At 35.3% G+C, this 25624-nt stretch overlaps 2 protein-coding genes and 1 non-coding gene across 5 annotated transcripts in view; 1 reads left to right on the top strand and 2 right to left on the bottom strand.

The window, feature by feature from the left end:
- The window catches only part of WDR70 (WD repeat domain 70), a 329425-nt gene that overhangs the window by 194667 nt on the left and 109134 nt on the right, over positions 1 to 25624 (top strand). For all 3 annotated transcript variants that reach the window (XM_017548233.2, XM_017548235.2, XM_037745605.1), the window contains exon 10: positions 3764 to 3938. In XM_017548233.2, the coding sequence (XP_017403722.1) occupies positions 3764 to 3938 (175 nt within the window). The remainder of the gene's footprint in view (positions 1 to 3763; positions 3939 to 25624) is intronic.
- On the bottom strand, positions 18857 to 18959 carry LOC119474052. The gene has a single exon (XR_005203356.1). It is a non-coding gene; the product is annotated as a U6 spliceosomal RNA (small nuclear RNA).
- Positions 23292 to 24863, bottom strand: LOC108317614 (oligosaccharyltransferase complex subunit ostc-like). The gene has a single exon (XM_017548237.2). The coding sequence runs from the start codon at positions 24197 to 24199 to the stop codon at positions 23861 to 23863; it is 339 nt and encodes a 112-aa protein (XP_017403726.1). The 5' UTR covers positions 24200 to 24863; the 3' UTR covers positions 23292 to 23860.

The following is a 25624-nucleotide window of genomic DNA, read 5'->3' as shown; positions in this document are numbered from 1 at the left end:
CATTTCTTCTGAAACTATTCCAAACAATACAAAAAGAGGGAATTCTTCCCAAATCATTTTATGACACCAACATCATCCTGATTCCAAAACCCGGCAGAGACTCAACAAGAAAAGAAAACTTCAGGCGAATGCCCAATAAGTACATAAAAAGATGCTTGCCATCCTTAGTCATAAAGAAAATGGGAATAAAAATCACAATGGCATTTCCCATACCCACTAGAATGGTTATAATAAAAAAGACAAAACTATTGATGAGGAGGCAAAGAAACTAGAACCCTCACGTATTATAGGTACAAATTTAAAAGGGTACAGCCACTCTAGATAGCAGTTGGGAAGTTTAATAAAATATTAAACATTTTGTAACCCACAACTTTCTGGAATTTGTTTTTCTGTTCTAACAGTGCTTTTTTTGTTTGTTTGTTTTTGTTTTTGGTAGAATCTTTAGAGTTTTCTGTGTGTAATGTCATCAATGAACAATTTCACTTCTTTCCTATTTGGATTAGTTTCATTTCTTTTTCTTTCCTAATAGACCCCAGTACTATGTTGAGTAGAAGTTGTCAAAGTGGGCATCCTTTTCTTGATCTTGATTTTAGAGAAAAAGCTATCAACTCTGCACTTTTGAGTATGATGTTAGCTGTTATGGGCTTATCACATATGGCCTTTAATGTATTGTTATATATTCTTTCTATACCTATTTTGTTGAGTGCTTTTTTAAAAAATCATGAACAATGTTGAATTTTACAGATGCTTTTTTCTGCATCTATTGAGATGGTGATGTGGTTTCTCTTCTTTATTTTGTTACAGTAGTATATTGCATTTATTGATTTACATATGTTGAACCATCCTGGCATCCTTGGGATAAATCCCACTTGATCATGGTGAATTATCTTTTTAATAAGTTGTTAGACTTGGTTTGCTAATATTTTTGGTGATGATCTTTGCATCTTATGTTCACTAGGGATATTGTTCTGTAGCTTTCTTTTTTATGATATCCTTGTCTGGCTTTGGTATCAGGGCAATGCTAGCCTTGTAAAATAGGGTTCGAATTATTCCCTTTCTCTTCAACTTTTTTGGAACAGTTTGAGAAGAATTGATATTAATTCTTCTTTAACTCTTTGATAGAATTTATCAGTGAAGTCATCAGGTCCTGTGCTTTTTTTTTTGTTGGTGAACTTCTTATTACTGATTCAGTCTCTTTACTTGTTATTGGTCTGGTCAGATTTTCTACTTCCGCACTAACAATCTATCTGAAAAAAAAAATAAGAAATTAAAGAAAATAATTTTATTTACAATAACTTTAAAAAATACATAGGAATAACTTTAACCAAGGAATTAAAAGATTGGTACATTGAAAACTAGCCAGCCACGCTGGCTTACACCTTTAATCTCAGCACTTTGGGAGACCAAGACAGGCAGATCACTTGAGTCAGGAGTTCAAGACCAGCCTGCAATATGGTGAAACCCTGTCTCTACTAAAAATACAAAAATTAGCCGGGTGTGGTGGTGGTTGCCTGTAATCCCAGCTACTCAGGAAGCTGAGGTGGGAGAATCGCTTGAACCAGGGAGACGGAGGCTGCAGTGAGTGGAGATGGTACCACTGCGCTCTAGCCTGGATGACAGAGTGAGACTCTGTTTCAGAAAACAAAGCAAAACTATCAAACATTGATGAAAGAAATTGAAAAAGACCCAAATAAATGGAAAGGTAGTTCATGTTCATGGATTAGAAAAATTAATATTGTGAAAATGTCCAAATGATCCACAAATTGAATGCAATCTCTATCAAAATTCCAATGTTATTTTCCACAGAAATAGAAAAAAAAAAAACAAAAATTTATTTGAAACCACAAAAGATCTCAAATTATAAGCAGTTATAAGCAAAAGGAACAAAGCTGGAGACATCAGACCCCCTGATTTCAAAATAAAATCATTTGTAGTCAAAACAATACGGTACTGGCATGAAAACAGACATATCAACTAGTGGAACAGGATATAGTCTAGAAATAAACCCGGGTACTTTCAGTCCATTGATTTTCAACAAAGACACCAAGAACACACAGTCTCTTTAATAGATGATGTTGAAGAAACTGGATATCCACATGCAGAAGAATGAAATTAGACCCTTATCTCATACCATATCCAAAAATCAACTCAAGATGGATTAAAGACTTAAACGTAAGACCTGAAACTGTAAAACAACTAGAAGAAAACAGGGAAAAACCTTTCCAACATTAGTCTGAGCTTAGATTTTTTATATATGACCCAAGGCACAGACAATAAAAGCAAAAACAGGCAGAAGGGATTGTGTGAAACTAAAAAGCTTCTAATAATCTTTGTCTTTCAATTAGAATTTTTAGACCACTTCTAATTAATTTTATTATTGATGAGACTGAATTTGCATCTGCCATGTTGCTTTTTGTTGTGTACTTATCACATTGCTTTGACTTCTTATCTTTTCCTGTTTTTGATAATTTGTTTTCAGTGTATCTTCATTATTATGTATTGATTATAAAAAACGTGGTAGCAGTTGCTTTAGAGTGTGTAATATGCTGCTTTAACATATCAAATTCTCTCATCAAGTAATATTGTGCCATTTCAAGTATAATATAAAACAACATATTATCTTTCTCCTCTCAATCTTTGTGCAAATATTGTCATACATTTTACTTGGACGTGATTCTAAAACTCACAGTACATTTTTTTTACAATGTTGGTTTTATATCAATTTATTTTTTAAGGAGAGAGAACATTTTTTAAATGTTAAACATTTTTTAAAATGCATTTTACATTTACCTTTTTTTTACATTTGTGATATTCTTTGTTTCTTTGTGTAGATTCTGATTTTCACTTTTGTCATATTTATTCTTCCTTAAGAGTGTCTTTTAACATTTATTTTAGTAGATGTCTGATGATAGTGAGTTGCCTCAACTTTTGTCCATTTGAAAAAATCTTGAATTCACCTTATTTTTAACATATATTTTGACTGGCTATAGAATATTAGACTGACAATTAGTTTTTTTCTTTTAGAACTTTAAGGATGTTGTTCCATAGTGGTTTGGCTTGCATAGTTTCTGGCAAAAAATTGCTTACCTCATTTTTGTTTTTCTGTATTTTATGCTTTTGAAATTCTCCCTTTGGGTCATGTGACTTCTGTTCTACCTTCTCTTACTGACAGTGCTCCTTTGCTTAGGACTGTGAGTAGAATGGTGTTACTCGTCTGCTCCAGGACTAGGCTATTGTTGCTGGCAAAAGTTCAGAAACAGACATGTGGATTTCTACCTCTCCCCTAGACGAATGAGATCTTTGCTTGGGCTCTAGAGCGGGATATATTCTTGTAACGACTTATTTTTTCAGTGTGTTTTCTGGTGTAAGTTAAAAACAGTGCATTAATACATGTAAGTGATTTAAAAATTAACATGCCTATATAGGGGGCAGACATTCAACAGTTTTGCTGATCAGGGGGTAAAGTCAGAATAATTTGGAGGCTACTTACTGCATTAGAGGGTCAGAATTAATAACTGATTGATTAGAGGTAGAATTTGTCTTCCTATTCAATTTGATGCCAACATGATTCGACATTTTACTTTATTTCTATGAGTAACCTCATCTATAAATAGAATCTTTTACAGTGCATGTCTTATTTTAAAATAATTATTAGATTTATATGTCATAATGGTGAAGCAGTCTTTATAGACTCTTCCCTATTTTAAACCCTCACCCCCCCCCTTTTTTTTTTAGTAAATGAAAATCTCCTGATTCTTTTTAGGACTGTAAGGACTTGGGAAGTTGAAAATCCAAAGAAGCAAAAAAATGTGTTTAAACCACGGACGATGCAGGGCAAAAAGGTCATTCCCACTACCTGCACGTATAGTAGAGATGGAAACCTCATAGCAGCTGCCTGCCAGAATGGAAGCATACAGATCTGGGACCGAAATTTGACTGTAAGTTAAGGACACTTAAATCTTTTCTTAGAAGATGGCCACCTTACAAAGACAAACTTTAAAATATTATGCAGGTGAATTTCCTGAATTTAGACCTAATTTAAACTTCAGTGTTAGGTGAGTAAACATTGAGACTTTTGTAGTATACAGTATTTCAGCAAACATTTCAACTTCGTATTTTTCAGTACATATTATATTTTGTTTTTAAAATAAATTTACTCTTTTGGTATAAAATTTAAAAACCACAGCACAGCTTATTATATGGCATCTCAGTTTATTTGGTTTTGAAAGTGAAGTGTTTGATAGTAATATAAAACAAGAGTAAGCAGAAAAATGTGAAAAGTCCAAGATGAGCCACCAGTTGCTTTGCAGTTATTTTTCTAGTAATTTAAATAATATTTTAATATTCTATGACATTTCATTTAGATAGGTTTCAGGTTTTTTCTTTACTGTTTTAGGTTATTAGTAGAATAAATGAAGTTTGGAATTGGAAGAAATGATAGAATCCATATAAATAATAAATACAAAAGCCCTTGGCAAATTCTGTCAATTACCAATAAGCTGTAAAAGGCTTCTTGTTTTATGTATGGATGGTAAAACAAAGATGTTTGTTAAGTGGAATGAGTCTAGACACCAGTGTTAAAATAAAATTCTACACAAATGTTACAATACAATTTGGATATCTTTATTTTATAAAAGTTTCTGGCCAAAATATTAATTGAGTAAATATTTAGTATGTACTATAAACTTGGCACTATTCTAGGTGCTGATAATACTTATCAAAAATTCCTATCCTCATGGAGTTTTCATTCTAGTTAAATATATACACATATATTCCATCTTTGTCTATAAAACATTTACTGCATTTTGAAGGGGATCCCAGGAAACACAGTTGTTTTTTCAGGCAGATGTGTTAGAAGAAGATAAAAAAATGATGATAGATGGGAAAAGGATCCATACTAATAATGCTGAAAATATCTTTGGCATTTTCTGTTTGTCATATCTTTTTATTTCTGTTTTCATCTCCACTGTAAACCTTGTAAAGCTTCATAACAGCATAGAAATCTTAAAAACTTGTTTGAATTATAAACTGAGTTTTATCCAAGCAGTAAATTTTTTAGTAACTGGCTTTCATCATCTCTGGGTGCTGTTGACTTAAACACAGAAATTATAAAACATGCAGTTTTCTTGTGTAGCTTTAATAGTAGTGTTTTTTGTATAGTGTATATGTATATGACTTTATCTTAGAAACCAAATATATTTGTAACTTTGAAATAGTTTTTAAAGATTTGTCTTCTGTATCTTGAATTAAGGATTATCTCTCGTATTTTCAGTATTGTAGAAAACAAAGCCATTAGAATGCCACTTTCTAACAAATATCTCTTTAAGCCATTCAGCTACAGTCTTTGTTTTGTTAGAATGTATTTAATAAATTAATGTATAGTTTATCATATAATATCTCATTTGTTATATTTTATTCATATTTTTACTTTTGCATACAAATGTGTGTCAGCTGGAAACAAATCAAGTTGAAAAGAAAAGCTTGCCAGCAGGAAACACAGCTTGATTTGAAAACAGATTTTTAAAAAATTTTTTTCTTTCTTTCTTTTTTTTTTTTTTTTGACAAAGTCTTGCTCTGTCACCCAGGCTTGAGTGCAGTGGCATGATCTCGGCTCACTGCAACCTCTGCCTCCCAGTTTCAAGCAATTCTCCTGCTTCACCTCCTTAGTAGCTGGGCTTACAGTTGTGTACCACCACACCCAGCTAGATTTTGTATTTTTGGTAGAGATTGGGTTCCGCTGTGTTGTCCAGGCTGGTCTCAAACTCCTTGCCTCAAAGATCCACCCTCGTTGGGCGCCCAAAGTGCTGGGATTACAGGTGTGAGCCATCATGCCTGGCCTGGATTTTTAAAAAATTTCTTAACTTTTTTTTTTTCAGCAGGAAAAAAACCATCCATAGGGAAACACTAAAGCCAATGTGAGAATGCCCAATAGCAATAGTTTTTTCATGCAGTAGTTAAATAATTATATGACAGATAATGGTTAATCTGTGTTTTGTGATGGTTAAGTAAAACTACCATCGTCACCATTTAATCCTAGAATTTTCATTAGACCAACTTGAACTTTAGTAAATTAAACAAAACATATTTCTTTAGAAGTAAGGTGTCTCTATTAATGATGCGTTTCTGTGTTCTCAAGACCTTCCTTTACTCTAGAATTATATTGGTCAGTATACTAGCCACTAGCCACATTTGACTACTTCAGTTTTAATTAAAGTAAAATACAATTAGAATTTCAGTTTTTCAATCACCTTGGCCACTTTTAGGTGTCCAGTAGCATTATGTGACCAGTGGCTACTTATTGAACGGTTTAGATCATTTCTATCATTGCAGAAAGTTCACTGGACATTGCTGCTTAAGAGGAGTGGTTGTTTTTTTAAGGTTCCTTTTATTCATATAATGATGGTCAGCCTTTCATTTAAGAAGAGGCCTCGTCAGAGAAGCTTCTGTGGATCTGGACTGCCTTCTTGATTCCCTATTTCCCGTTCACTAGCGTAATTTGAGCAACAGCAAGGTGTCTGTTGCCTTGTTGGCGTGATATGAGACAGTGGGGCAGAATAGTGGGAGATGACATTGGAGTGGTAACAGCATGCATCCTGATTTTACACATGTTGAACCCATCAGCCTGTAACACTCTTAATAGCTATTCATATGGCATATTCTCTCACCTCTTTCAGTTCAGAGGTGAAATTTTTTCTTAGCAAGACCTTCTCTGACCACACCATTTAAAATTGCAACCTTCTCCCTGCCAGTGGTAAGCTATTACCCCTCTTATTTTCTTCCATAGTGCTGATCACTGTCTGACTTGCTATACTGTATGTTTTGCTTTTTTTTAACTTTTGAGACAAAGTCTCACTCTGTCACTCAGGCTAGAGTACAGTGGCATGATCACAGCTCACTGTGTCCCTGACCTCCCAGACTCAGTTGATCCTCCAGCTTCAGCCTCCTGAGTAGCTGAGACCATGGGCGTGTGCCACCATGCCCACCTAATTTTCTTATTTTTTATAGAGATGAGGGTATCACTATGTTGCCCAGGCTGGTCTTGAACTGCCTTGGCCTCCCAAAGTGCAGGTATGACAGGCATGAACCACTGCACTTGGCCCACTTTATTGGCTGTTTCCTTCCAGTAGGATATTGGCTGCATGCAGGAAAGGATTGCTGTCTGTTTTACTCCCTGCTGTATTCCAAGAACAAAGACAGTACCTAGTATGTAGCAGACCTTCAATAACTATTTGTCGAATGAATAAATGGGTGTGTGTATTCTAAAATAGGAACATAAAATGAGATGGTCAGTTTACATCTAAGAATGTATTTTAAAATATTAGCATAAAAAAACTATCCTAGTTATGTGAACACACAATGAGATAGAGTTGGGTATATGTATGAGTTTTGGGGTAGAGGGGAGAAGAGAGAGGTATGAAGTAGTTTTTGGTATATTCTTAATGATATATAAATATATTAATCTGTATAGGTGACTGATTTTGGATTTGCTGATAAGCAAATTTTTAAAAACTATTTTTATGTCTCTTTATAATTTCTGGGTTGTAAAATAACTCAGTATGTATAGTCTTATGAATACCTAATAACTTATCTTCATATAAAAACACCTATCAGATTCATTTTTTGACTTTGGACAAAGCACTGTTTGTGTTCTTTAATATCTATCAGGAATCTACAATAGACTAGACTCTTCACTAAAAGAACATACTGTACTTTCTTATCTTGCGATTACTGTTTGTAGGCTAAGTTTTTGTCAGTACAATTGGGATTCATCTTATTCATGGAGTTTTGCTCTCCCCAGACACAGGTGATGGGAGGGAATAATATTTAAGGTCGTTTGATTTTGCAATAGGCACCACTAGCAACTTAACCCATCCTCTATCTGATCGCTTCCTATTGCTCTTTTCTCTGTAAGCCCTTGCCCAGATTCTTGGGCTGTTCCTTCTGAGAAAATCACCACACAGCACAATGCCTTACCAAGAAAGCTGCAAGATTTCTCTAGTTCAGTTGGCTGTTCAGTGCCCCCATTCTCAGCCATACCAGAAAGTGGATCAGAACAATTTGAGGCAAAGACAGTAATTATATCAGGAAATTAGCTTCTAATTCAGACAGCAAATCTTTAAATGTTTCCATATTTGCTGTCTAAGTAAGACAGCAAATATGAAGAGGGAAATATCCAGCACACAGCAAATCTTTAAATGTTTCCAGTTGCTGTCAGATAAACCATGTTAAAAGATTACTTTATGTCCTTCTCCACCCTTCTTAATACATGTATTCACAGATATATAGATTTAAAAATGTTGTTTTTATGTAGAGAGAATTTGAAGTTTGTTTTTTTTATTTGAAAGCATAAAGTAAACAACTTCGTAAATAATAGCTATAGCTGTTTTTCTTTTCTTATTTTTAAAAAAGTATTTAAATGGGATAATATAATTTTACATACATGAAATATGTACTTTTCAAAAAATGTTGTGTTTTTTTGGTTTATTATTATTTTATTCTATACCACTCCTTTCTTCTGTCATTGTCCCATCCCTATCCCTTAGTGCTTATAAATTACCTGATAGGTATCCTTTTATGCTTTTCTCCATATCTGTGTATCTATAACTGTTCATATTTGGAACATTTCAACTGATATTTTTGAGGACCTCTCACCTTACTGAGAATAAGACAAAAGAAATTTAAACCTTTAAGTAGTCTGTAAAAAATTCAGGGAATGATCTGTAAGGTAATTTATGACCAGATGCTGCTTTGTTTAATGCTCATCATATGGAAGAGTTAGGGAAGGCTGAGGTCAGTTGGGCAGTCATAGGGTCTCTAGAAGGTGCACAGTTTGGATGAGCAGCAGGATTAATAGGGATTACAGAGTCATAATGTTCATAGTTTATTAAACAAAGTAGAAATAGGGAGCTATTCTGCATAGAAAAATGATACTAAAGGATCTTTTGAGATTCTTCTCAAAACAGTCTTGAGTATTCTCTTTTAGAATCACCAGCACACTAATCTGATATAATGAAAAAAAAGTAAAGTAGAATAAAATGTTTTATGGGAGAGGTGGCACTTGAGTCCCTGGGTGCCCTCAAGTTGCTGAAAGTCTCTTAGAAGTCACTCCTCACTGTTGGACCCCATCTGCTGTGCCTTATCATACTAAAAATAATTTTCACAAATAAAAAATTTGCTTTTGGCCAGGTGCAGTGGCTCACACCTGTAATCCCAGCACTTTGGGAGGCTGAGGTGGGCAGATCATGAGGTCAGGAGATTGAGACCATCCTGGCCAACATGTTGAAACCCTGTCTCTCTAATAAAGAAAAAAAAAAATTAGCTAGGTGTGGTGGTGTGTGCCTATAGTCCCAGCTACTTGGGAGGCTGAGGCAGGGCAATTGCTTGAACCTGGGAGGCAGAGGTTGCAGTGAGCTGAGATTGAACCACTACACTCCAGCCTGACAACAGAGCAAGACTCTGTCTCAAACACAAAAGCAAAAACAAAATTTGCTTTTAGTAGTGTTTTTTTTTTTTTTAATTTTTATAATGCAGCTTTAAACATTCTTCTTTCATACCTTAAGTAAACTAAATTAAGCCAAATTCTCATACCATTTGTTAACTACTTTCTGTAGGGAATTTTTTTTTTAATGGCTGGTAATTGCTTTTTTTTTGTGGCTTTTTGGATATTCTTATGAAGCTGTCATAGCCACTAAAAATGAAAGCAGTATTTACTTTTATGGAGGTTCCCTATGTATGTGTACTAAGCTAGATTATTAGCAAGAAGGAATAATTTTATGAAGCCATGCTCTTAATGTTTTCTTTATATTTCTCATTTATACATATTAGAGCAATCTAAACTCCCTAAATTGAATGTTAAGCTGTTGTTGGTGTTCAAGATTTTGGAGATTTTAAAAAGAATGCTTTGAAATATTTTTAGCATATAATGTTTTATCCTTGTTTCCAGCCTTGTTTGTGATAAATTTGTCATCTGTTGCATAATTTTAAAGTCATAGGACTTTGATTTAGAAAACATTTTATTACATACTTATTATTTACTGCCATCTGCAACTGTGAAGATGTGTGAAGAACTCATGTTTCATTTCAAAATTTCTCTTTGAGATTATTTTGACTTGAACCTTATTTTTTTTAAAAAAGCTTCTTTGACATACCATTTTAGCTATCAATCTGAGGAATATTGTATGGTGAGTTTTAAAAATTCTTATTACTCTGTAGTCAATAGGTATCCTTTATCTTCCTGATAGTGATATCATCAAAGGACTTGTATAAGTTAAACATGATCTCCAATGGCTAAGACTGTGCTTGCAGCCGAGGCTAATGACCTTATCCAGGTGTCTTCTCTTTTCTTACTGCAAAGACCAATCACCTAGCAATAATTCACAACTTTTACCTAATAATAGGTGTTCAAGTTAAAGTAGCACAATATTCACCATAAGGAGAGAGAGTAGTTTTAGAAAAAAAAAAGCCTGTATTTTATGTTTCAAACAATTTTTTAAAACTAAATGATTTAGAGAATGTTTCTGGAATCTTCTTTTGAGAGAAAAAAATCATCTATCTCTGTGTGAAATTTAAAGAGCAATGCTAGAAATTCAAAGTTTTGTCTCTTCAATAGACCTAATGCTGGGAATCTGGAAGAATATATATGTATATATGGACAGCTAAATGTCTACTGCATAGTTCTATAGCACATTTTATAGGTGACACCTGAGATATACAATTACATTATATTTTACTTCAGATTTCATGTCTGTAAGTCCTGACTTTCCTAAGCTCTATTCTCATTTTCTTTATTTACAAAATGAGGACATGATCTCCCCATATCATGCTATTATGAGGATTTTATTAGATAATATATTTAAAGCATTTAGACAGGACGTGCACATAACAGGTTCTTAAAAACTGCTGGTATTTCTCTTTTTTCTTTTTAACTCCTAGCCTACTTACAGTTTTTGTAGCATGGTAGAGTTAGACCTCAAGATACTGTTTAAGTGGCTGTGAACATCTTACGAATACAAGTTGGACAGATTTCTTGGTGACTAAAGGTTTGGTTTAGGAAGATAAAGAGCATAGGTGCCTTGCTACAGTCAGTTATTCATTGTATTCAAATGTAATCAGCGTCAATAAATAACAATGCTATGGACCCATTTTTTAGTTATGCCTGAGTAGATATATGAATTATAAATATCTTTTTACAGATATTCAGCAGAACACATATGACATGTTAACTATTCCACAGTGTTTTGTCATGCCTATTTTCCAATGGTTGTATTTCCAAAAAAGTATATCATTGATTCAAAACACAAAAATAACCATCAAAACTGCAAATGACTTGCAGGCTCTAAACCTAAGTTCTAATTTGTCAGTTATTTTCATAGAGTTATGTAAAGTTTTAATAATAATGCTCTTGTAAATAATGCTCTTATAAAATGCTCCTGTAAATGCTCTTGTCACACATGCTGTTGGAAGCAACATTTACTAAATGAAAAAATACTGACTTTTGCAAAAGTTAGGTTAAAATTTTCTAAAAATGTGGATAGTTATTATCCTTGTTTTTTAAGGCTATGAATCATATTAATAATTTAAGACTTCCAGTTAAAACATAGCAGGTAAAACACGTTTGTTCAACCATGCTTCCTCCTGAAACCTCACTGAAGTGACAGGAAAGGCCCTTTTCAAAGCATAAACCCACATAGGTGAAGAGAATTAGAGAGTAGTTGATAGCAGAAAAGAGATGTCAAGATTTAGTTGGAAGCTGGAAGCCAGATGCATAAATGGTAACTGACTTAGCCACCTAGAGAAAGCTGAAACCTTAGCCATGATGGGAGAAGCCTGTAAAAGGCAAACTGATTTATCTTACACTTCCCTCCTCTGCTCTGTGCAGCCAAATCACTGCTCTCCCTTTACTGTCACAGAAGACAAAAGAATTACTTTTAAAGGGGGCCTAATAAAGAGATCCTATATTCCAGGTCAAGAAAATCTTCATGTAGAGTTGTTTGTCCTCTCCTTGTCCTCTGTTGTTGTCGTTATTATTATTATTGTTGTTGTTGTTATTATTATTGCATTTACTGAGTACTTAACTGTGAGCCAGGCAATATTTTAAGCACTTTACACGTAATTTTTTGTTTGATTCACATAGCAACTCCATGATATAAATACTGTCATTATCATTTTATTGATGAGAAAACCCAGAAACAAAGAAATTGACTTGCCTACTCAAAACTACAGTTCGTACGTGGCATAACTGAGGTTCCATCCCAGGCTGTCTGGCTCAAGAGCGTATACTAAGGGTCAGAAAAACTATGGCCCATGTACCAAATCTAGCCCACTACCTGTTTTTGTATGGGAAGCTAAGAATGGGTTTTACATTTTTAGATGGTTATATTATTTTTCTATGACTGCTGTAACAAGCTACTATAAATTTAGTGGCTTAAAATAATAGAAATGTATTATCTTACAGTTCTATAGGCTAAAGTCTCATTGAGCTAAAATCATGGTGTTAGTAGGGCTTTGTTCCCTTCCAGAGGCTCCAGGGAGAATCTGTTTCCTTGCCTTTTCCAGCTTCTAGAGGCCACCCTTATACCTTGGCTCCTGACACCCTTACTTCATCATCAAGGCTAGCAACATTAGGTTGAGTCCCTCTTACGTCATAACACTGTGACCGTCTTTTCTACTTTCCTCTCCCACTTTTTAAAGACCCTTGTGGTTACATCTAGCCTGCTCAGATAATCTAGGATAATCTTCCTATTTTAAGGTCAGCTGACTAACAACATTAAATAGTCTGAAACCTTAATTTCCCTCTGCCACATAAGGTAATATATTGACAGGTTCCAGGGACTCAAATGTGGAAATCTTTGGGAGTATTACTCAGCCTATCATAATGGATTCAGAAAATAAAAATAAAAATACTTTGTGACACATGAAAATTATATGAAATTCAAATTTCAGTGTCCAGAAATTTTATTATAACAGCTTTGTTCATTCATTTGTATATTATCTTTCTCTGCTTTTGCATCACATTAGCAGAGCTGAGTAGTTGCAACAGAGTATATGGTCCTCAAAGCCCAAGAAACTTATTATATGGTCCTTTACAGAAAAAGATATTGGCCCCTGCCATACAGTTTCTAATTTGCATTTTAGTGCTTTTCTTTTCAATATTAATGGTAGACATGGACCACCAGACATTTGAGAAAATCCTCTAATATGAAATACAGAAACTTACACTAAACAGTATAAGTCAGAGGAGAGAGAGATAATGTAGAAAACTGAAGAAATTTTCAAGGGAAAATATCCTATAATTGATACTCTCAGAGAGAAAATAGAGAATAGTACAACCAAGAAACTAAAGCAGAATACTACCAAAAATCCTGAACTTTAAGAGATTAAGGAAGAGCTCTTGCAAAATATATATGTGATTGAGATGTAAGGGAAGGAATCCCTAGGAGTATTAAAAATCTCCCGGAAAGTATATATAGTCAAGGAAATCCAGAAAGTAGAATAAAAGACAGTGATAGAAAAAAAAGGTAGGAGACTTACAGTGTCAATTTAGGGACTAGTATTTGACTAGAAATTTCCAGTGAAAATATAGAAGAGGGAGGATGGAATTAGGTAAGAAAGAGTTACTAAAAATAAGGAGGTCTCAGAACTGAAAAAACATGATTTTCCAGAGAGGAAGGACTCATCTGGAAAGAATGAAAAAGACGCACAGCAAGCCATGTGTCATGAAATTTCAGGACACCAGGATTTCACTCACAGAGAATACAATAGGAAACTTGTGACACAAGAGTAATAGGACCATGTAATTCAGGATGTTGGTAAGACAGTTGCTCGAATGTAATATCAGGGATTCCGTATTAGTGCAAAGGGATGTCGTCTTTCTCAGTTTTCTGTTGAGGTGATGAAGTATTTTAAGTTCAGTAACCATTACTTCTAGTGACTGCTGACCAAATCTTCTTAATTCTGTCCTAAGCGTTATTCACTCTAGAAATACATTCAGCTATGTGTGGAACAGCTATATGTATATAACCCACCAGGATTATACACCAGAACTTAAGCTCAATATACCCCAAACACAACTATCTCTTTTAGAACTCATTCTTTCTTTAGACTTTGCTATTTTTATTATTTTTCCGTTTAGAACTTAAGAATATTCTTTACCTCCTGTAACCAGTGTCAGCCTTTTCCGTTCTGTGTTTTAGTTGTTTTAGTGTTTCTCACATCCACCCCCTCAATTTCATCTCTCTTTCTTTCATTCTACTTCAGACCCTCATCATCTTTAACTTGTGATGCTGGATATCCTCACCCTTCTCTGTCCATATGCTGATAAACCTAGCCCCAGTTTAAATCATGTTAAATGCAATACTTACTACTTCAGTATCTGTCATATGCTGAATAAAATTCAAATTTTCTCAGACTGACACTTCCAGCCTTTCAGTTTATGCTTTTATATTTTTTTCCAAACTTTGAGTATCTTCTGTAACTTTCTCCATAAATAAAAAACCTTTTTTTTTTTTTTTTTTTTTTTTTTTTTTGAGACAGGGTCTCACTCTGTCACCCAGACTGCAGTGCAGTGGTACAATCTTGGCTTACTGCAGCCTCTGCCTCCCAGGTTCAAGTGATTCTCCTGCCTCAGCCTCATGAGTAGCTGGGACTGTAGGGGCATGCCACCACACCCAGCCAAGTTTTGTGTTTTTGGTAGAGATGGGTTTTCGCCACGTTGGCCAGGCTGGTCTTGAACTCCTGACATCAAGTGATCCACCCACCTTGGCTTCCCAAAGTGCTGGGATTACCAGCACGGAAGCCACTGCACCCAGCCTAAATCAAAAAACTTTTTAGTCAGACTAGATTACTTGTTGCCCTATGATTATCCTCTGATTTACTGCCTTGGTGCCTTTTCCTATACTAATCACTCCACCCTGTATACCTCTCCCACAAGCCCCCTACAGCTGGTGGAAATAGCCACCATCCACTATCCAACATCCATTGAAGAAGGCCCAATCAGATGCCATTCCCTCCATGATGCTCTGTTATGGACTAGAAGATTATACATCTAGGGATGTAAACCCTCAAAATATTTTGTTTTATTTTTAGTTTGCCTGGTTATTTATTTTGTTTCTCTTTAAGCTTTATATGGTCAGGGACTTTTTGTCTTATATGCTGTTTCTCTATGCCCAAGACAAGCATGACATGTTAATAAATATTTGTTGAATAAATAAATGAATGCTGTCAAAGCATTAAAGCTTTTATTTTAAATGGGTTTGGTTTTCAATAGCTTTATTGTTGTTTTTATTTATTTATTTTTATTGTACTTTGAGCTCTGGGGTACATGTGCACATCTTGTATCCTACACGATTGTTGCATAGGTACATACATGCCATGGTGGTTTGCTGTCTCCATCCCCCCCATTGCCTACATCAGGCATTTCTCCCGTGTTATCCCTTCCCGTCCTTACTGCCCCCCGATGTCCCTCCCCCCGCCACCACCCTCCTCACCTGTCCCACTGAATGTTGTTCCCTTCCTTGTGCCCAAATGTTCTCATTGTTCATCACCCTTCTATGAGTGAGAACATGCGGTGTTTGATCTTCTGTTCTTGTGTCAGTTTGCTGAGAACGATGGTTTCTAGATTCATCCATGTCTCTACAAAGGACACAAACTTGTCATTTTTTATGGCTGCATAGTATTCCATAATGTATATGTGCCACATTTTCTTTGTCCAGTCTATCATTGATGGGCATTTGGGTTGGTTCCAGGTCTTTGCTGTTGTAAACAGTGCTGCAGCGAACATACGTATGCATGTTGTTTTTAAATTTTAAATTACTTTTCCTTAAACTTATTATCAAACAAGTGCATTTTATAAGTTGTTTGCTTTAGCCTTCAGTATGTATTGTTGCCTATTTGCATCAGTAGTATTTTCAGCCTATTGTTTTTCCAATAACTAGATTTTAAAGCATATAATGTTAACAATAAGTGATATTTATTGAATACTTACTTCATTCTAGGGACCGTTTCAAGTGCTTTATTTTAATTCATTTAACCCTCAGAACAATACTGTGAATTAAGTACTACTGTTAACTACATATTTTAGATGAGAAACCGAAGTACCGCAGTGAAGGGTTTAACAACTCGCCCGAGGTCATGCATCTAGTAAGTTCTGGAGCCAGGAACTCTGACTCTAGAATGTGCACTCCAAAATTGCATTGCTATATGGTTCAAAAATAAATGACCCTGTTGGGAATGTTCTAAAACAAGATTGTGATGATGGTTGTACAACTCTGTAAATTAAAAATCATTGAATTGCACACTTATAGTGGGTGATTTTATGGTCTTAAATTATAATTTGATAAAGACATTTAAAAAGTAGATGATCTACGTTCTTATTAAAATGGATTATAATTTTTTCAATATTTCATGTACAGTGGAACTTTTAGCCCTGAGTTCTCTTTCCACTGGAATATGGGAATGGGTGAAGTAAGTAATCAATGCTTTGCCTCTGTTGGCTAAGGAAACAAAAGTTTATGTCACTGGTATGAGCTCTTTGGGGGTGAGGATTTTTTCTTCCTTACCTTTGACTCTGTTGGTATGTAAACCATTATAGCAGGGACTTGATAAGTATTTGTTGAATTAAATCTCAAGGGCTTTATTTACCTGCACTGTAGATATTTAAATTGTATCCCCAAAAATCTTGGCTTTCATAGTCTAATTGTAAAATATGGACCTTGTGCAATATACGTAAAAGGTAAAACATATACACTACCTAAATGCATAGATATTAACATATAGAAGGGAAAAATGTAACTGATGAAAACATTATGTACAAAACTTTATAAATTAATATGATTGCATATTGATCAAAGTTACTTGAGGAAGCCCAAAGAAAAATTGAGTTAACATAGTATTTACTTATAAAGAGTTTTAAAAGTATTCTTAAAACATTGGAACTCACAGGTAAGGTTAGAAGAATTAAAAATTTCTGCTAAACTTGGCAGAAATAGAAAACATATGAATATTTATGGATGTGTATTGATATTTAGGACAGAAAAAAAGGAAATCATGAACCAAAATCTTCAGTTTAAATTATATCCATAAGAGATGGTGTTAGAGAGTCAAATGTATAAATATAAGCAAGCAGTTAATATAATCTTATATTTTCATTATATTGAATAAATAGGTTCAAGAGAGGGATGTAATTTCACTGTCGCTAGTGACTTGAATTTAGTCAAAATATAAAGGTCAAAATGAAATATTTGTACAAACAGTAAGATTTTATTTGTTTGTTTTGAGACAGAGCCCTGCTCTGTTGCCCAGGCTGGAGCACAGTAGCTCAATTTTGGCTCACTGCAACCTACCCCCTCCGGGGTTCAGGTGATTCTCCTGCCCCAGCCTCCTGAGGAGCTGGAATTATAGGTGCCTGCCACCATGCCTGGCTAATTTTCATATTTTTAATAGAGATGGGTTTCATCATGTTGACCAGGCTGGTCTCGAACTCCTGACCTCAAGTGACGCACCCGCGTCAGTCTTCACATAGGGAAAAGTGAAGGAAGATGTGGGAAAAGGTTGAGGTGGGTGGATATATCATATCTAAGAGGGCTTTTTTGATCATGTAGAGTTTGGATACTCTTCTGAGGTTGGTGAAAAGCCATTACATGGATTTTAGGAGAGGATTGGCATTATTCAAGTTACATTTTTAAAAGAATCATTCTGGCAGCTCTGCATGGAGAATAACTACAGAGAGAAAATGGTGGAAGCAGGGTGACTGATTAGGGGCTATTTTAGACATACAGGTAATTTTCTGGACAAGGGTTTTAGTGGTGAAGGTAATGTTTGGACTCTGAAGATTTTTTGAAACCAGAGCCAACAAATGGATAATGTAAAGCTCTTGTTTTTCACAGTATTTTAAATTATGCCTTTTTAAAAAAGAGTTGGGCAATGGTATAAAATAGATAATGTGATTTGGAAAATAATTTTATAAAACACATTTGCTCATTCTCTGTCATGGGTGCCTTATTTTTTAATGGTTAATGGCATCTTTGAGAGTGAAAACTTTGGGTTGCATGAAATAGGGGAAGCCTGTTTTGAATTTGTGTTATTCTAGCCAGTTTTGACCAGTTAATTTTATTTTTATTATTATCTTGTATCAATTGGAAATATGGAGTAAATGTTCCCTAATTCTTAAAAAAAAAAAAAAAAGATCAAATTTTTGGGATGTTACAAAGCACAATTGACTCCTCTATGGTTATCTATGTAGGGCTATGTTACCTAAATGGTCAGATTCTCTGCAGGATGACTATAGTCTCTAGAAAGCCTATATAAGGGATCCCTCTCTTTAGTAGAGAGATTTCGTGAGCCATATTTCTCAGCATCAGGACAGTTATGATTTATTTTGTAAGCGGACAAGGCCAAACATTACTGTTTTAACTATTATAAATAAAATAGTAAATGTTAAATGTTCACTTAATAGAGCCACTAGTAGGGCTTTTTATATACACAAAGTAAAGTCGGAGCCAAAATGTGAAACAGTTCTCTGGTCTGTGTGCATTCTCTTTTAACCTACTTTTTGATTCATTGCAACTGGAGACGTGATGCAACCAGTGATGATTTGTGCTCCAAAGCTCTTGGTGCTGCAGTGAGTCCTCCCTGTTTCATTTTTGTTTTTTCTTCTACTAATTACCCAAGCCTTAGTAATTCATCAAAATTTTAAAAACTTTTCAGACATGTTTATTATAATATGTTAGACCCAAATTAAAGGGCTTTGCAAGATTCTGTTAAACCTCAACCTTTTAGAATATTTTTTAATATTTACCAGTTTTTTTTCCTTTACACAGATTTAAACTGGTAATAGCAAAATGATACAAAACTGTCTTAAAATGTCTTAAAAAACTTCGCAAAGTTGTGTGTCATCCTTGTGCAGGGCTACGGTAATCTTCTCTGTATTGTTCCAATTTTAGTATATTTGCTGCTGTGAGCACAATGTTTACCAGTTTTGTTCTTTATCAGTTTTCATGACTTTCAGCTTTAGCCTACAGAGTAATGCAAGGATCAAATCTTAATTCAGATATAATTTTAAAGTTATTTCCCCAATTTTTTATAGTTAATTATAGAACTATTCTCGTTGAGTGGTATTTTTACTGACTAGTCTGTTTTTTGTTTATTTTGTATTTTGCTGCCATTATTGTTTCTTGCTGCTGTTATTGTTTTTTGCCATCAAGGTTTTAACCTGGATGGTAAACGCTAATGCTGCATTGATGCTCATGGGGCAGGTGGCTAAGGAGCCGATCACTGCATTTGCCAGGTAGTAACCCTGATTTATTTTGAAAAACATTCTTTATATGCTCTCTATTCGAAAATATAGCAGAAAACACCTATTATACTTGTCTTGTAAAGCTTTATTTTTTAATCACAGAAAATTATATTTTATATTGTGACTGACTATACACATATTTTTGTGCAGACACACAGGCATATATGAAACTGAAAAAGAAGTTAACCATAACAATTCCTATTGCAGCATGCACTCCTTTTTTTAATTTTTTTGTATTCTAATTTGTTTCATGTTTAAAGTACTGACCAGAACCTATTAAACTGATTTTATGAGTTAGAATCTAGAGTTTGAAAAACACTTGTAAAGCATGTCTCAAATATAATTTTATCTTTTCAGAAGCCTTGTGACATAGGCAATGCTAATATTAACCCTTTTCAAACATAGCGAAAGCCTACACTTTTAAAACAGAAGTTGGACTAAAGAATTGAAAACAGAAAAACTGGTTTAGGGTATTGAATGAGCAGAGGACATCATGAGCACAGTGTGCACTTGAATGGTGATAGAGAGGAAGAGGGACTGCAGAGATTGAGAACAGGAAGCAGATGAATGTAGAATACATTTTGTTTGCTTTAGCATTTTTACCTAAGCTCTTGAAGACATCTGATATGCCACTAGAAATCACCCGAGGCTAAAATTTACCAGGTTCTTGGTATCTTGAAAAGCTATCAACATTAGTTTGCAAGGCTCTACCTGTTAGCTTCTTAAGGTTCACCTCTAGAAATTCTCATCTATACCAATCCAATTCAATTTATCTAGGTAAGTCTATTTCCCAAAATTCACTTATTTGCATGCTGCTTTTATAATTCTAGTCATATGTATACATCATCATATTGTTTTTTAAATTGTTAGAAATTGATTTATTTAAATATTCCAAATAATTAAAAAAATTTGAGATTAACTTCAGACAGCATAACATTAACCATTTAAAGCATACAATCATTGGTATTTAGTGTATTCAAAATGTTGCAACCACCAGTTCTCTAGTTTCAAAAATGTTTCATCATCCTGTAAAAACACCCCAGACCTATTAATTAATAATAATTCATTCTCCTACTTTAAAAAGAAACATTCTAATACTATCAAAAATGTAAAAAACCAATATGATTCTAAATAGAACATAGCAAATTTTGAAAATAAAACATTAGTTAGCCGGATACTAGCTAGATACTATTATCTGCCAAGGCTCTGTGTCTTAGATTTTTCTATGTTAAAAAGGGATATTAGCAAAAGTTATGGGGGTATTAAAGACACATCAGTGCTAAATCAAGACTTTCTGCTTGGTATAACTAAAATAATTGAAGGAAATTTTAAAAGTATACCTTTCTCACTATGAGATTGACTGCTATTTAATGTTACTTCTTTACCATCTAAAGTTTGTCTTGCTATAGCTGAATTCATTCTTCCTTTCATTTCACTATTAAAAAGGGTTGCATATTATTCCCAGAGTCCTTTATAACTGAATTCCTAAAATTCAGAGAGTGTGTTCTTCTAAATATTGGTGATCGCAGTTTTCATTATCCTCAAACATATAAAATCCATTATTTACCAAGTAGTAAACTAGATGATTTCAGAGTTTTAAAGAAAAGATACAAATAATATAAATATATAGTTTATATATATTTATACATATATCTTTGTTGTAAAATTTATAATAATTTATATATGTAAATCTTTGTTGTGAAAATTAATTTATGCATAATTAACAGACTATAAAACTGATAATAGTCAATAGACAACTATATTATGTTCTAAAAGTTATCTGGTTTAAACTATTTGGAACTTTTATACTTTTTCTTAGAGACTGAGTTAATATCAGCTATTATGAATATTCCAGATTAGCACAATATGGCTTATGTTTTTATGATCTTCTTTAAGTTCCCCAGTGGTGGTTCTGGTATGATAGAAATAGTATTTTGCATCACAAACTTCAGTTTCCACATCTGAACAATAAACCTCATCTCTACCTAGTTATAATGAATCAAATAAGAAAATCTTTGTGTAAGTAAATAGCACAGTCCCTGGTACTTGGTTGAAGGTCTATTAAATGTGCATTCATTTATTCAGTCACTCATATTCATAGCCATTTTAAAATTAATTTTTAATTGACAAGTAATAATTGTACATATCCATGGTGTACATAGTGATGAATTCACCCTTTCTTTCACTTCACTGTTATATTTGATACATATAATGTATAGTGATAAAAAAATCAGGATAAGTAACATCCATCATCTCAACATTTAGCATTTTTTTGTGTTGGGAATTTTCAGTATCCTCATTCCAGCTATTTGAATGAATTTTCAATATCTTCATTCCAGCTATTCTGTACCACCTGCTGTGGTATTTCTCTTTTCTAGCTCTAATTTTGTGTATCTGTTAACAAATCTCTTCGTAACCCTCTTTTCCCTCTGCCTTTCTCAGCCTCTAGTAGTCTCTGTTTTACTTTTTACTACGAGATTAACTTTTTTTCTCTCACATGAGTGAGAACATGTGGTATTTAACATTCTGTCTGCGGCTTATTTCACTTATCTTCTAGTTCCATCCATGTTACTATGAATGACAGGATTTCATTCTCTTTTATGACTGAATAGTATTCTGTAGTGCATATATATAAGTTTCTTTATTCATTATTGGACATCTAGGTTGATTCCATATTTTGGCTATTGTGAATAGGGCAGCAGTAAATATGGGAGTGCAAATATCTCTTTGACACATGGATTTCTTCTCCTTTGGATACTGTAGGGGATAGGGAGAGTTTTCCCTTGGTTCCCTGACGTTTTGCTGAAAAATCAACTCACAAAAGGCAGATTAATTAGAGAAAAGGCATACAGATTTATTTATCATGTATACACAGGAGCCTTCAGAATGAAGATCAGAAGATACAGGGGAAATTGTTCATTTTTATGCTTAGGTTCAACAAAGTATGGACAGTCATGTAGAAATATGATTGGACAAATAGGGGTGATCTAATGCTAACAGGCTGGGGAAACCTAGGAGGGCCATCCGTCTAGATTCTTTTTGGGTTCTCTGAGTATGCATTCTTTCCTTCTGGGTATGGGACAAGACTCTCTCTGGAATGGGGCTTTTATAACCTACAGTCAAACAATGTAGGTTAGATAATTCCTTTGTGGTCAGTTTTTACACTGAAAGCCACAAGGAAAATTAGAGTAATATTTATAGAATTTATGACTAGCTTTGAGGAATAGGGGTTTTGGTTTCTACAAGCCGCCTTGGGGGCCAGGGATTCTAGTTTCTATGGCCAGCCTCTGGAGAGAATGGGACAGAGAGACAGGAGGGCAGGAGAAAGAAAAAAACATTTGCTTTAGAGGCTACCTCTGAGGCTTTAATTTTGGGATATTGTTTTCTGGGCCCTAAAAAATGTATATTTAATAGTAGCTGTGCTGGATTATCTGGTAGTTCTATTTGTAATTTTTTGAGGAATTGTTCTCCATAATGGCTATACAAATTTACCTTCCCACCAATAGTGTGTGAGTTCCTTTTTCTCCATGTCCTTGCCAGCATTTGTTATTATTTTTTTTCTTTTTGATAATAGTTATTCTAATTGGAATGAGATGTTATCTTGTTGTAGTTTTGATTTGCATTTCCCTGATGATTAGTGATGTTTGTATTTTTTCATATACATGTTGATAATATGCATGTCTTCTTCTGTCTGTTCAGATCATTTGCCCATATTTTATTTTTTGTTTTTATTATTATTATTATCTGAGTTGGAATCTCACTCTGTCACCCAGGCTGGAGTGCAGTGGTGTGATCTCAGCTCACTACACCTTCCACCTCCTAGGTTCAAGCAATTCTCCTGCCTCAGCCCCTTGAGTAGCTGGGATTACAGGTAGCCGCCACCATGCCTGGCTGATTTTTTTTTGTAGTTTTAGCAGAGATGTGGTTTCACCATGTTGGCCAGGCTCGTCTTGAACTTCTGACCTCATGTGATCTGCCTGCCTCAGTCTGCCAATATATATTTTTTTTAATTAGAAAAAGTATTTATTTCTGCCCCTTTCATACGTCTTATTGTTCAGGAAACAGTCTTACAAACATATCTGAAATAATCTACCATCACACACTCTAGTTAAAGGCAAAGCACCATAGGTAAAGCTGATCAGCTGTCCAGAGTTCTCAGCTTATGGAATCTTGCCTCTTGATTTTATGTTAATTTCTGAAAATCAGAATGTCATTTCCAAAAAATGTTAAGGGAGTTGTAAAAAATAATCACTTTATTTGGTATTATAGTTGTAGATATGGAATATATTTTCTTTAAGAAATGAAAAACTAAGAATAAAATGCCACTCAACGTCATTGGTATAGCAGTAGGTCAGCAGGAAAAAAAAAATATTGTGATCAGCTTGTCTCTTTAAACCAAGAAAGAAATTCTAGTCCAAGTTTCAATATACTTCCTACTTTTTCACTAGATATTTCTTTTACTGCTGCTCTTCATTCTTTTCCACATTTCACATTAGAGGATTGGTACAGCCTTTAAACTTCCTTGACAGGAGCAAATCCAGTATCCACTGATTTCTTCTCAAAGGCACTCTAACCCATCAGATAGCCCGGCAGTTTCATTCTCATGAATACTCTAGCCATGAAAAAACTCAATAGAACACAGACGAATCCAATGAATAGAAGAAGAAATCTATTGAGTTTGGGGATATTTGGTGCATTCGATCGGTCCAGGATTATGAAACCTAAACCTCCCATTGTAAACAGGAAGCTGGATGCAAGTCCTTCCATAATATATTGTCCATTTACTCTGTAGGCCAGGAAAGCTACTGGCCTCTGATGCCCATGTTCATCAGTCATAGAGCCAACACTTGGCAGTTCAACAATAACACCATAAATTATTCCTTTGGTGATGAGGAAGTAAGACCTCATATGATCTGCCTGCCTCAGTCGTCTCAAGATGCTGGAATTACAGCCGTGAGCCACTGCGCCCGGTCTGCCAATATTTTTTTTTTTTTTTGAAGGGAGAACACAGGAAACTCTTTATTATGCTGATGCGATCGACAATCCTACGGTTAACCTTCGCTCCTGCACACTTCAGTGCCCTTACCCTGTACAGCTTGCTGGCCTGGGCTTCTGCAACCCACGATCGTCGGGGAGAGGGCACTCGGAGCCCTTTCTGGGGCGGAATTTGCTAGGCCGCTGTAGCAGCGGTGCCAGGTCAGAAGCCTAGCCGGCAGGCTTTTCATTCTTTAATTGGACTCTTGGCTAAGACGCTACCAACACCCCGACAGGTGATGGAGGAAGGGGGACAACAGAGAGAGGTCGAGGGCCAGGACGGTCTCGAGGAGTAGAGGAAGGTGAAGCGGATGGTGCATCCGGGCGGGAGTTGGCTGGGCGAGTGGCCGCGCATGTGCACTTGCATGGAGGCCAGGCTGGGACAGGCCTGGATCTGGCTCTTTAGCCCTGTCTCCTCGAGCCCTTCCTCATGCTCCTTCCAGGGACTGTATCCCCAAGGCCCTGGCCGCCTCATCAAGGGGTCCTAGCTCCTCAGGCAGCAGCTCTGCACTCTCCCCATACACAAAGTGCAGGAGCTGGGCAAAGGTGGAAGTGCCGATGCTGTCTCCCAGAGCCCACTGGCCCCTGCGGCCCAGCTGCTGGCTGACACCTGCTAGCACCAGACTGTGGGCAGGAAACTCCTGGCTCCCTATAGTGATCAGGGTATCACATCGTGCTGGCCGGAGCCTGGCTGCTAGCTGTACCAGCCGATCAGAGCCATAGGGGCTGGGCAGTCTTATGGGGGGCAGGAGCATTGTGCCTTGCTTCGGAACCAGCCTCGGAGGCTCTTAGAGAAAGGCCACAGTGTGAGGTCCATGGTTGAAAGGGGAGGGAGGAGCCCATTCCTTCTTCCCTTTCACCCTCAATGAAGGCAGTTAGTTTTATTTTAATGTGATATATAGTTCTTAACCAGGCAATTCATCTCCTCACTGCTACCTACCTCACCGTTAGTAACAATAGTGGTGATAACAATAGTAGTGATAATAGTAATAATTATTTTAATAACTGCTAACATTGTCTATCCTCTATGTACCAGGAATGGTTATTAAGGCTTTCAATGTACTTGCTCATTTTATAGTTATTTGAGGTTAGTATTTTTATCCCCATTTTAAGGATGAATTAACTAAGATTGAGTAATTTACCTAAGAATATACAGTAAGAGGTAGGTAGATCTGGGATTTGACTGTAGGCAGTCTGGCTCCAGGATCTGTACTTTTAATCATCATCTCTAGGGCCTCTCAGTGTGTGGGATCCCATTCATCCACCCTAAGTGAAGGGCCATCAACAAGGGAGTGATTC

The sequence above is a fragment of the Cebus imitator genome, unplaced genomic scaffold (genome assembly GCF_001604975.1).
Source record: "Cebus imitator isolate Cc_AM_T3 unplaced genomic scaffold, Cebus_imitator-1.0 Scaffold205, whole genome shotgun sequence".
NCBI classification, from domain to species: Eukaryota; Metazoa; Chordata; class Mammalia; order Primates; family Cebidae; genus Cebus; species Cebus imitator.
Note: the sequence above shows the minus strand (reverse complement) of the source record. Positions and strands in the feature narration are given on the sequence as shown.